The following is a 10,544-nucleotide window of genomic DNA, read 5'->3' as shown; positions in this document are numbered from 1 at the left end:
CCAGCTGGGATAATCACATTTACTCAGGGCCTTTTTGATGCGTGCCTCCCTGGCCGCTGTGTCTGTGGGGATGGTGTTCGCTCTGTGTTGTAGCGTCCTGATGACACCCAGTTTATGCTCCAGTGGATGATAAGAGTCAAACCTGCAGGCAGATGAGACTGAAGAAATGACGAAACGTTTCACTCGCTGAAAACACAACGTCCAGATGAACAGAATCAACCTTTTGGGATTTACTTACCTGGATGATTGAGCATGCATCAAGATATTGCATAATTACATTGATGGCTGTGGAAACACTGTTTATCCTTTTCTATAGAATATTCCAAAGTTTTGTTTGTTTGTTTTTTGTTTGTTTTTAATGGGCTTATATTATATCAAAAGGTGTCAGATGTCTGATGAAGACATGTGTTGTTACCTGGCTTGTGTACATATTGTCAGAGCCTTTCTTTATCCTTTGTTGTCTAGACCCTCATTGTTGTGTGTCCCCTTCATCTATGTTTCCTTGAAGATTCCTAGTATTTGGTTTCCTTGCTCCTTCCCACCTAATCTTTGGGGGATTTTTGTATTTTCTTTTTTTTTTTTTGAGAGAGAGAGAGTCCTACATTAAAGCTTCATTTCGAGTTTATGTTTCAGTCTCCTGAGTCCTTCATTTAGGTCTCCATCCTGTTGTGCTATTTTCAAAGTCAAAGTCAATGTAAACTTTATTGTCATCTCTGCTATATCCAGTGCAGCATACAAACAGACAAGACGACAAAGCTCTGGTTACATCAGGGCAAAAAAGCTAATAAATAGTTATAAAAAGGAGTAAGAAAAATATCCACTTAAGTCATAGAGGATCAAGAGAAGTTGCGATTAGAATTTGCAATTTACAGTTTACAGTTTGGAGTGGTTTAAAGTGACCAATGTAGCAGCTTGTAAACCTGGAGTTAAAAAAATTGTCCATAGAGCAGTATTTTGTTTATTTTTATAAAATGTTACCAGATATTATAAAGTAACCACTCAAATGAAAGTGTTAAATATATTAAAGAGTTGCATGGTTTTGCTTGTATTTGTATTTAGCTTTCGATCACCTTTTGAGTCTGGAGCTGCCATTTTTCATCATGTGCCATTGAAAGCAAAAGAAATACTGAAAGGTAGGGCAACCAAGGAAGACCACCATGGTGGATTTCTTCGGTTTCCTCAGTTTCCTCAGTCCTTGGTCTTCCATGACATTAAAATTAAAGACCTGCTCTTCAGAAACAAGATGTGTCTGTGCCAATACCTAAAATGTGAAGACTCTATGAATAGCAATATAATACCATAAGTACCCTCACAGGTTTGGCCCTCAGAAAGCTGTCAGCATACCTCCTGCCTTTATTATCCCTGCATACTTAGTGGCTTCCACAATCAGCCCATACACGTTTACATGGTACTGACAATGCCCTTTAAGAGAGGTATGACATATGTAATTCATTTAAACAAGAAATGTGCAGAAAAAACAAAGTTTGAATCATTTCTTCAGTTATTTACCAAATTGCTGTTCAAATATATATATAATTCAATATTAAACTTGATATTTTATCTATTATCTCTATTTTTTGGTGAAATTTATTCAATTTTCAAACATTTTGAGGTTCTGTAGTTGAGAGAAGATTTCCTGTAACAAATGTTCAACTATAAAAGAAAATGAAACGGCCAAAGAAAAACAAAATTAAGACTCAAAAGGGACTCTATACAGTGACAGGCTTATTGTTGAATACTGGGAGCTAGCGTATCGGGAATTCCTGCCAAATTCAACCCTGTTTTCCAGGGAAAAACACATGCAGTAACACATTAGTTTCTGCATGTATGTGCCTGTGTTTCAACTGTAAAAAAAATCGTACTAAATTCTAGATAAAAGGACCTAACGTTTCTTTGCAGTACAAAGTTCAAAAGTACAAATCTATGTCCCAAAGTGTCTGTGTTTGTGTGGAATTACATTTCCACGCATTATTTCCAATAAACAGCACAGCTTCAAAACTTAAAAACATCAGGATGCTGCAGAAAAATCTTACTTAAAGCAGAATGCAGTAATTTAAACCCCTGTTACACTGCAATGTGACTGTGGGCATAAATAATATTTAAGGCCATAAAATAATTTCTGGTTTATATTATCATTTAAAGACTAGCATATTGACTCAGAAACAGTCCTGGAACACTGTAACTGCATTTGATCCTCAAACGCAAGCCACTGTCATGCAAAGAAAGAAAAGGTCTAGCAACACTGGCGCCAATGCCAGGCTTGAGTTCATTTAAGAGGGACCGAGGCAAGAAGGAAACCATTGTGTGGTTTGACAAATAAAAAAAAATAAAAAAAAGTTAAAGTTAGCTTTCCAAGCTAAAGAAAAAAAAGATATAATGTGACATATAAATGCATGGTTTAAAAGCTTCCATAAAGGTATGCAGGCACCATTAACATGAAATAAAGTATATACACATGTTGGAATGGGTAGTGCCACACAGACAACATTGTTTTTGAGGATTCTACAGCAACAGCAGCACGACTCTATAGTGAATGAAACCGGAGTGCTACTCAGAAACACGTAGTGCATTATGCACTGGAAAAATATAACAAAGTAAACCCACAGCTGCTGAGAAGTTGATAAGAAACAAGGAAGAATGGGAAACATTTTTGCTTTCACAACTATAGCAACTGACCTAATTTTCGTAATCACTTAAAATGTTGTTAAAGAACAGCAATTTGACATAAGATAAGATAAGATAAGATAGAACTTTATTAATCCCTCGGGTGGGTTCCTCTGGGAAATTTGACTTCCAAAAAAAGCACAGCAACGACCAAAGTTACAGTTACAGTGCAAGTGTGTCTCTGACCGATTCTTATACATTTCTCCCAAACCAACATCTCTCAGATTGAACACTTGATATTTTGTCTTTTTAACATTGTTAATTAAATATGAGCGCATAAATGATTTGCAACCTGTTGTATACTGCCTTCATGTTAATTTTAAGCAAAGCCCAAACTATTTTTTTAGCAATTTTTCCCATTCCTACTATGGTAGTGTCTACTGTTCCTGTTTCACTTGCAGTTAAATAACTTTTGGTTATTTCCTGTTGTACTTTGAAAATGTCATTCTACAGTCAATCCTCTGTGTATATATAGTCCTTCCCAACCCTTTGTCCATATCCTGTCATCTGTTTTCCCTTTCGTGCGTAGTTTGGGGTTTTCCACCTTTTTGTTACGTAATATTGGATTTGGTTATCAGATTATTTGGTATTCCATTTAGCTTCAGTGTCTGCGTTTGGCTCCTATGTCAATTCAGTTTTATTTATTTATTTATATATATATATATATATATATATATATATATATATATATATATATATATATATATATATATATATATATATATATATATATATATATATATACACACACACACACATACACTCGGGGGTGATGTTATGGGTACAGGACAAAGGAGAGACATATATGCTGCAACCAACAGTCAACTCAAGACGCTTTACACTGGAGATTAAAGACTTGGGAGAAATCCCAAATAATTAGTAGACACCCTTATGAACAAACAAGGATGAAAAATCCTTTTAAAAGGCATCTGGTGTGACTGATTGTGTGTGAGAGGAAAGGGAACAGAAGATGATATAAAAGATAGACTGATACAACGATAGCAGAGAGAGAGAAAACACAGGCTAAGGCAGGAAGAAGAAAATAATTTAATCACATGCTCCACTTGTAAACACGTGCAGAGTGATAAGAGCGTGTGGAGAAGAGTCACTCAGTTCATCACATCAAGTCCCACAGCAGCCAGAACTTATAGTGACACACCTGATCCAGCCCTAACAATAAGCTTTATCAAGGTTTGGTTAAATCACGTCAAAGACTTGGGCAACAAATCTGAAGAAACCGGTTCCTATTAATTACTGCTGATGCAATCTGGCCCAGATAACATTACTTGAGAGTGTACATGTGCTCTACTGGTGAGTGAATGAAAGGAAAGCAATGAAGACAGCACAGACTGAGCTCCAAAGAATTTCACTTTATTTTTAGATTCAGCATGTTCGCTATAAGAAAACCTTGGAATTTACACAGATGATATGTACACAGGTTTAGCTTCAGTGATTTTGTAGTCTTGCATGCGTCAGACCAGTTTTAAATACAAAAAAACCAGATTATGTACATGAATTGTGAATTCTCTCGGCAGTGTAGCATTTAGACATAACTCACTATTTCACTGTTTTCTCCTAACGAGACGACACTTGTGAGACGTTAAATCATGGCGAGCGTAACCAATTAAACCAATAACAGATACTTAGGCACGGCAATGGATTTATCACATACAAAATTACAAAATAAAAATCAGCACCACTGTCTTTTCGTGTATGCATATGAATTCTACATATTGCAAGCTGTTCAGTAAGTATGCAGCAGACTTTCCCATTATTCCAAAACATCCTGTACATTGCTGTTCTATAGAAACACATAAACCTGCCCCCAGGCCTAATAAGAAACATTAAAAAAAAAAAAAAAAAACAGCGGATGGATCAGTTGCTGAGGTAACACAATGTTCACTAATGATGAGAGACATTCATCAAGCAATAGTTACAGAAAGAGACATTTTCACACTTCCAAACAGTGCAAAAAAGATCACGTTCACCTTTGTTAACACCTGCCTCTGAACACTATTCATATATGTCAAGAGGAATCAGTCCCTACATTTATTTCGTCCAGTCCATGCTTGCCCTGAAGAAATCCCTGCTAAAGTATTGGAGATTAGAGTCCTTAAGGTAGGGCCAAGCTAAAGGGCTAGAGGGATCGTGCGCTTCTTTCTCTAATCTTATGTTGCAGTGTCCTCTTTGTGTTCTTTACTCCTCTAACAAAAAGATACTGAACGATAAAGTGGAAATTTCACAAGAAAACTCGTATGTTGTTAGCCCACCGAAGCCTTATCTTTGGTTGAACTTGAGAAACTGTCAGAACAAGGATTACTTCATGGGCAGTACAAACAGGGGCGCAGATTACAACACACAGATTTACTTTCGAGACTTTTAAATAAAGATTTACTAACAACCGCTACACATACAATGTCACAGAACTGAATTCAGTCAAAATGAAAATCCATACACTGGGTACAGATGGGGGGGTTTAAGCTTCCGTCAAATGTCAGAAAATATCACATCTCTTTTGCAAATACCGAGGTGTAAATATGCTTTGCAGAAACACTTCGATGACAAGATGAATGAAAATGTAATGTGCCGTGTCTTTGCAGGGGCACGAGCAGTGCGGTGATGACATAAGTATATTGCAGAAAGAGATAACAGAGGTCAAGCTGCTGCTCTCCCTTGCTTTCTACAACAACTTACAGAAGTTACACGCATCGTTAGAGTCCAACACCAGTTCAATTCAGCCTAAATCTGTACCACTTAAAACACCACTGAGGTTTTGTGTCCAATTGGATTTATTATAATTGCAGCCCTTAGGAAATGAGACACACCTGTTAATACAATATGTGTTACTATGGATATTAGAAATAGAAAAATACACAAGGGATAAGGCCTGCCTTGTGCTAATCTTGAGGACAAAGAACTCTGAGGGTGTGTGAGTGCTTTTTTCCAACTGGATTTATATGAAAGCGGTTTTTTCCACAAGGTGTGGTGAAAATTTAATTTGCTATTACTGAATATTTTATGACTTGTAGATGCACATATATTAGCAGAGGGTATTACTTGTATCACGTGGTTTAACCTCTTCTCCCCACAGGAGAGAAAATTATCCTCTGTTTATATTCCTTCACCTGTATGAGTCACTATTATCTGAAGATCTCAGTCGAATTCCATGGAAACCACATCAGTAACCGGATAATAATGATTAAAGCCACAAAACATTGTCTATGCGGTGAGATATTCAACACACTATGTGTCCCAGTCCCAGGCAGTCTTCACGAGTGACAAAATCATGAAAATGTATTCTAGTTTGTTTACAAAATTCTATTTTTCCTTTCACTTTTCACACAAAGGACCTCAAATTTGAGAGCAACTGCATTATTTAAAACAACAGAATATGTGCAGCAATTTAAAAGACAGAGATGAGGCAACACATTCTTAGCTAAAGTTCTGCACCATTGTTAATATTTGTAACAGTATCTATAGGTAAGGTAAGTTCAGGTATCAAGTTATTCTTATTGTTTTAAGATAAGAAGTTAGAAAGCTACCATCAGATATACCCAAAAAGCTCCTGTCAGGCTACCACAGTGTAATATTATTATTTTACGTATTATTTTTTCAGTTGTTACATTTGATTGTGTTTCAGAATAAAGGATTCTGCACGGCAATACATTTGGTGAATGCATACAGTAGATACTTTAAAAGAGAGCTCACTGACTGCTGCTTGCTTTGCTTGTTAACTAGAGCCCTGCAGGAAAAAGAACAACTACCACATTCCAAATGACACACCAGGAAACATCACCCAGTGACCAACAGTACAGTCATTCATAAAGACTCAAAGTTATCTGCATAAGTAAAATGTTTGACCTGAGATTCTGTGATGGTTTATGCATATTTTACACTCAAGGTCTGATAAACTGGAAGCTTAATTTTTATCTGTGTGATATCTGTTCTCTGGAACATGACGCCATAGCATCAATAGGGGGGAAAATACAGGCTATTCAGAGGAAGCAGAGGTTCTCATGAACACCATTCAAATTCAGACACTGGGGTTATTAACGTGAGGTGAAAAGCAGTAACATGGAAACCAAGAATTTGGCACACACGCTCGTATCCTGGAATCAAACCAGAAGTGCAAGTCTCTATACTTCCTTTCATGAAGTTTGACCACTGCATCTGAGCAAATTCTCCACAAGTAAGATGGCCAATCGGAGATGCAGCTCATCGGCATAGAAGCAGTTTAAGTTAACAACAACATAAATTATCCTGTACAGAGAAGTTAACCTACAAGTGAACAAATAAATAAATAAAGCTATCCCTCCTCTGAGGCACAGTAGTTCTACATGTTCTGCTCCAGTCTCAAATGTTTTTTCACATTAGTTTTTAGCCTTTGGCTCGTTAAGCTAGTAAAGCTAAGGCTCACCAAAAAAGGACAGGTTTGTGATCCGCCACATATTCACCAGACATCACTCTGCTCTAACCACCCTGTCAACTTGTTTCTGTGGTAAAAAGAGAGACCTTGTTAAAACACGAGACTGCCATAGCTGCGCTATCAAAGACTTCTCTGTCAGAAGTAATTTAACTGGTGTCATATCAGCATGCAAATTTAGAATCAATTAGCCTTCAGTGAAGTCTGTGGCTGTTGGCTGCATGAAAGCTATTGTGTGAGAATGGTGTGAACTAGGTCATCATACTTTGTTTCTAATGGCTGCGAGTGAAGAAACCCGAAGTTAGTGAAGTCAGTTACCGATCATTAACCAAGTTTTCTCTTTGTTTGTTCTGTCAGATTAGGGAACTGGGTATCCTGGCCCTATGAAGTGGTTAGGGATGTCGCGTTAGCCCATATTTAGTAGATCGTGTAGTCTTTTGCCAGTAATCTATTTAATGCAAATCCAATCATTAACCTCACTTTAGGTTTTAATTAAAACTGTGTTTTAAACACAGAGTGTATACACAGTCATTGTAAAATGACAGTACAACCCCTGTGTTGCTAAGGTTTTGCACATTAGGACAAAATATATTAAATCTGTCCATCGCAGGTCTTAAAATGAGGTAAGCACATCTGGAGATGAACAATAACAGATAACATGATACACCATATCATTATTTATTTAACAAAAAGTAAGCCTTAATGTAGCAGAAGTAAGTCCTTGCTTATTATTCCTAAGCTCCTCTATAAAAGCAGATGCTTTGACAGTTTTCTGGTCTGGAGCACTCAGGTATGAACTGGTTCAATGCCAAGGAGACATCACCAAAGTGACAACAACTTTATGCCGCATATAAAGTTTGTTTAGAAGGCTTGCCAGAGGAAGCCCTCTGCTTTTAAAAGACCATGGCGGACAGCTTAGGTTTGCAAAGTTACATGTGTGCAACCCACAAGACTTCTTGAATGATGCCCTTTGAACAGATGAGACTAAAGTGGACCACATTTGGCAAAAAGAAAATACGATAAGATAAGATTAACTCAAATGTATCATACCTTAAACTGTTAAAAAGCACGGTGGAAGAGGAGTGATGACTTGGGCTTGTTTTGTTTGTATACCAAAGTACTCTAGAGTCAATTATGTGAGGTCACCTGTCCGACAGCTAAAGCTTGGCCAAAACCGGGTCATGCAACAGTAAGTGAATCTACAACAGAAATCCCAGACATCTGACTGAAATCCTGTGGCGTGTAAAGAAGAGTGGGCCAGAATTCCAAAGTGCCTCTGCACTCTGGCGTCCTTTTTGTTAAATAACATTGTATTATGTCATGTATTAATATGTCCTTAGGGTTATTTAACCCTGGAGAACCCATGGGGTCAAATTTGACCCCATGGGTTCCCTAGTAAACCAATGGGGTCGGATCTGACCCCATGGGTTCTCCAGGGTTAAGTTTTAGACCTGAAAAGAACTATACTTTTAAAATTACATCCTGGTATGATCCTGCTAACCATAGAAATGATAGATGATGAACTTCTTTTTAGCCATGGCTGCAAATCATGGTCTGAGAAATGAAGTTAAAAAATGTGTTTATATAAAAATAAAGAAAATTATTCTTCAGATCTCTTGATTAGTTTATGGTTTCAATTTCTGGTTTGTGTTTTGTCTGTTTTTGTCGTGTGTTTTCTCACGTGGCAGTGAACTGAACTCTCAGATCCACCATATGGAACAGATTAGTGCCAAAGTTAAAAGCTTTTAGTCATTTTCCATTTGCTGGAAAACATTAGATTAACATCTTCAGTTGCATGTGGGCAGATAGTGAGGACAGAGACACACAAATCAAAAATGTACACAGTTAAAACAAGTAAATAAATAGATAAATAATAGAATTTCCCTGAAATAAAGTGTATTAGAAACCACACTAAACAGGATGGCTTAGTGGGAAAATAAGACCATACCGTGCGTGGGAAGTTTGTAAGGGCACCCTGAACCATTTTCGGATCCAGGCACCCATCAGTCAGCCGTTCACAAACAATATTCACATAGAATATAAACAATACGGCAGATCTGTGCTGCTAATTTCACATAACTGGCAAGCATTAACTGGAAACAGCTGGAAGCAAAGTATCAAAAGCTTCAGAAAAGGTAAAATCGAGAATGGCCTAGAGTTTAAAAAAAAAAAAACGCGGTGAAAAAATGCTACAGTACAAAACAAGATATCATGCTTTTGGCAAAAGCCAAGTTCGTATTATCACAGTGGTCAAATGTCAAGTCCCCTGGTGCATGCAGATGTGATTTATGGTCGAAAGGTGTTGAAACTGCACCAGAAAAACAGGCGGAAAGTCCTCTGTCTGCATGATAATAACATTAAATTCATTCCTAGATTACACCGGCTTTCAAAAAGCACTGTCTAAATGCATTACAAAAACAAAACAATTGATGAATCAGGCTTAGCTGCTCAAAACAGGATATCATCCTTGCATGCCTGATGAAGACTGTGTAAAACCATGAAAACAAAAATCAAGAAAAAATTCACTGAGAAAATAAATTTAACAAGTAAGAAGAGCAACTCAAGTGTAAGGACCCAATAAGGTCCCTCAGTACAGGCAGCCTAGTCCTTTCCAGTGAAAGAGTGAGTTATGTGTCTGTCATTTCCTCACTTCCACTTGGTCAGTGCTGACACTCGCAGACTCAGTGACTAGAAAGAAGGACGCACAAACCTTTAATGTCTTAGATTCACCGTCGTGTGTGCCTCTTCTGCAAGTTTTAGCTCAGCACCTTAGAAAACACGCATCCAGGATGACCCCAGTAATAGGAACAGCATAAGAGTGAAAATGTGATGGAAGAGAGGTAAGTGGTAGCTGACATCATATGAAGAGACAGAAGCATTTAGACATCTTGTCTCCTGTTTCAGTCAGGCAAAAGTCAACTCCAAAAGACCCATGGGGCCACTGTGTCCTCGCCCCACTGGGATCTCTGGTCCCTGGTAATGAGGAAGAAGGTTTGGGCTTGGTAGAGAGGTGATCCTGCACGAGTGCAGGTCTGATGCAAAACTGAGGCTCGTGTCAAACAGTCGAGAGCTGCGTGGGCTTAGAAGAGGGGAGATCCAGCAGAGCCTGCACAGTCACACCCACTTTCACTAGGCCACGTTCTTCTAGGATGTGATGTGGCAGACACAGCTTGTCCTGAGTCAACAGAGAGATGTCTTTTTGTTAATTTTTCTCAGAGAAAAATAAAAAAGAAAGGTGGGGTTTTCAGACAGTATTTAACTGTTATAAGCTTTTCTGACAGGCAGATTTGACCAGAGACAAATAGAATATATTTGTCTTTCATTATTTATGACAGCAATTCTTCATTTGGAGAAGGATCAAGGATAAAGGCAAAAACCAGACCAGTGAGTATGCATGATATAACTTGCAGAAACTGTATGGAACTTGTGCTTCAGAGCCCAACGGTGGATATCACCA

The 10,544-nt window shown here is 37.8% G+C and overlaps 1 protein-coding gene across 2 annotated transcripts in view; it reads right to left on the bottom strand.

The window, feature by feature from the left end:
• Positions 1 to 4,019: 4,019 nt before the first annotated feature.
• The window catches only part of lrch2 (leucine-rich repeats and calponin homology (CH) domain containing 2), a 36,442-nt gene continuing 29,917 nt past the window's right edge, over positions 4,020 to 10,544 (bottom strand). For both annotated transcript variants that reach the window (XM_026181519.2, XM_080307074.1), the window contains one exon: positions 4,020 to 10,262. In XM_026181519.2, the coding sequence (XP_026037304.2) occupies positions 10,143 to 10,262 (120 nt within the window). In that variant the 3' untranslated portion in view covers positions 4,020 to 10,142. The remainder of the gene's footprint in view (positions 10,263 to 10,544) is intronic.

This window comes from Astatotilapia calliptera, chromosome 10 (assembly GCF_964374335.1).
Source record: "Astatotilapia calliptera chromosome 10, fAstCal68.1, whole genome shotgun sequence".
NCBI classification, from domain to species: Eukaryota; Metazoa; Chordata; class Actinopteri; order Cichliformes; family Cichlidae; genus Astatotilapia; species Astatotilapia calliptera.
Note: the sequence above shows the minus strand (reverse complement) of the source record. Positions and strands in the feature narration are given on the sequence as shown.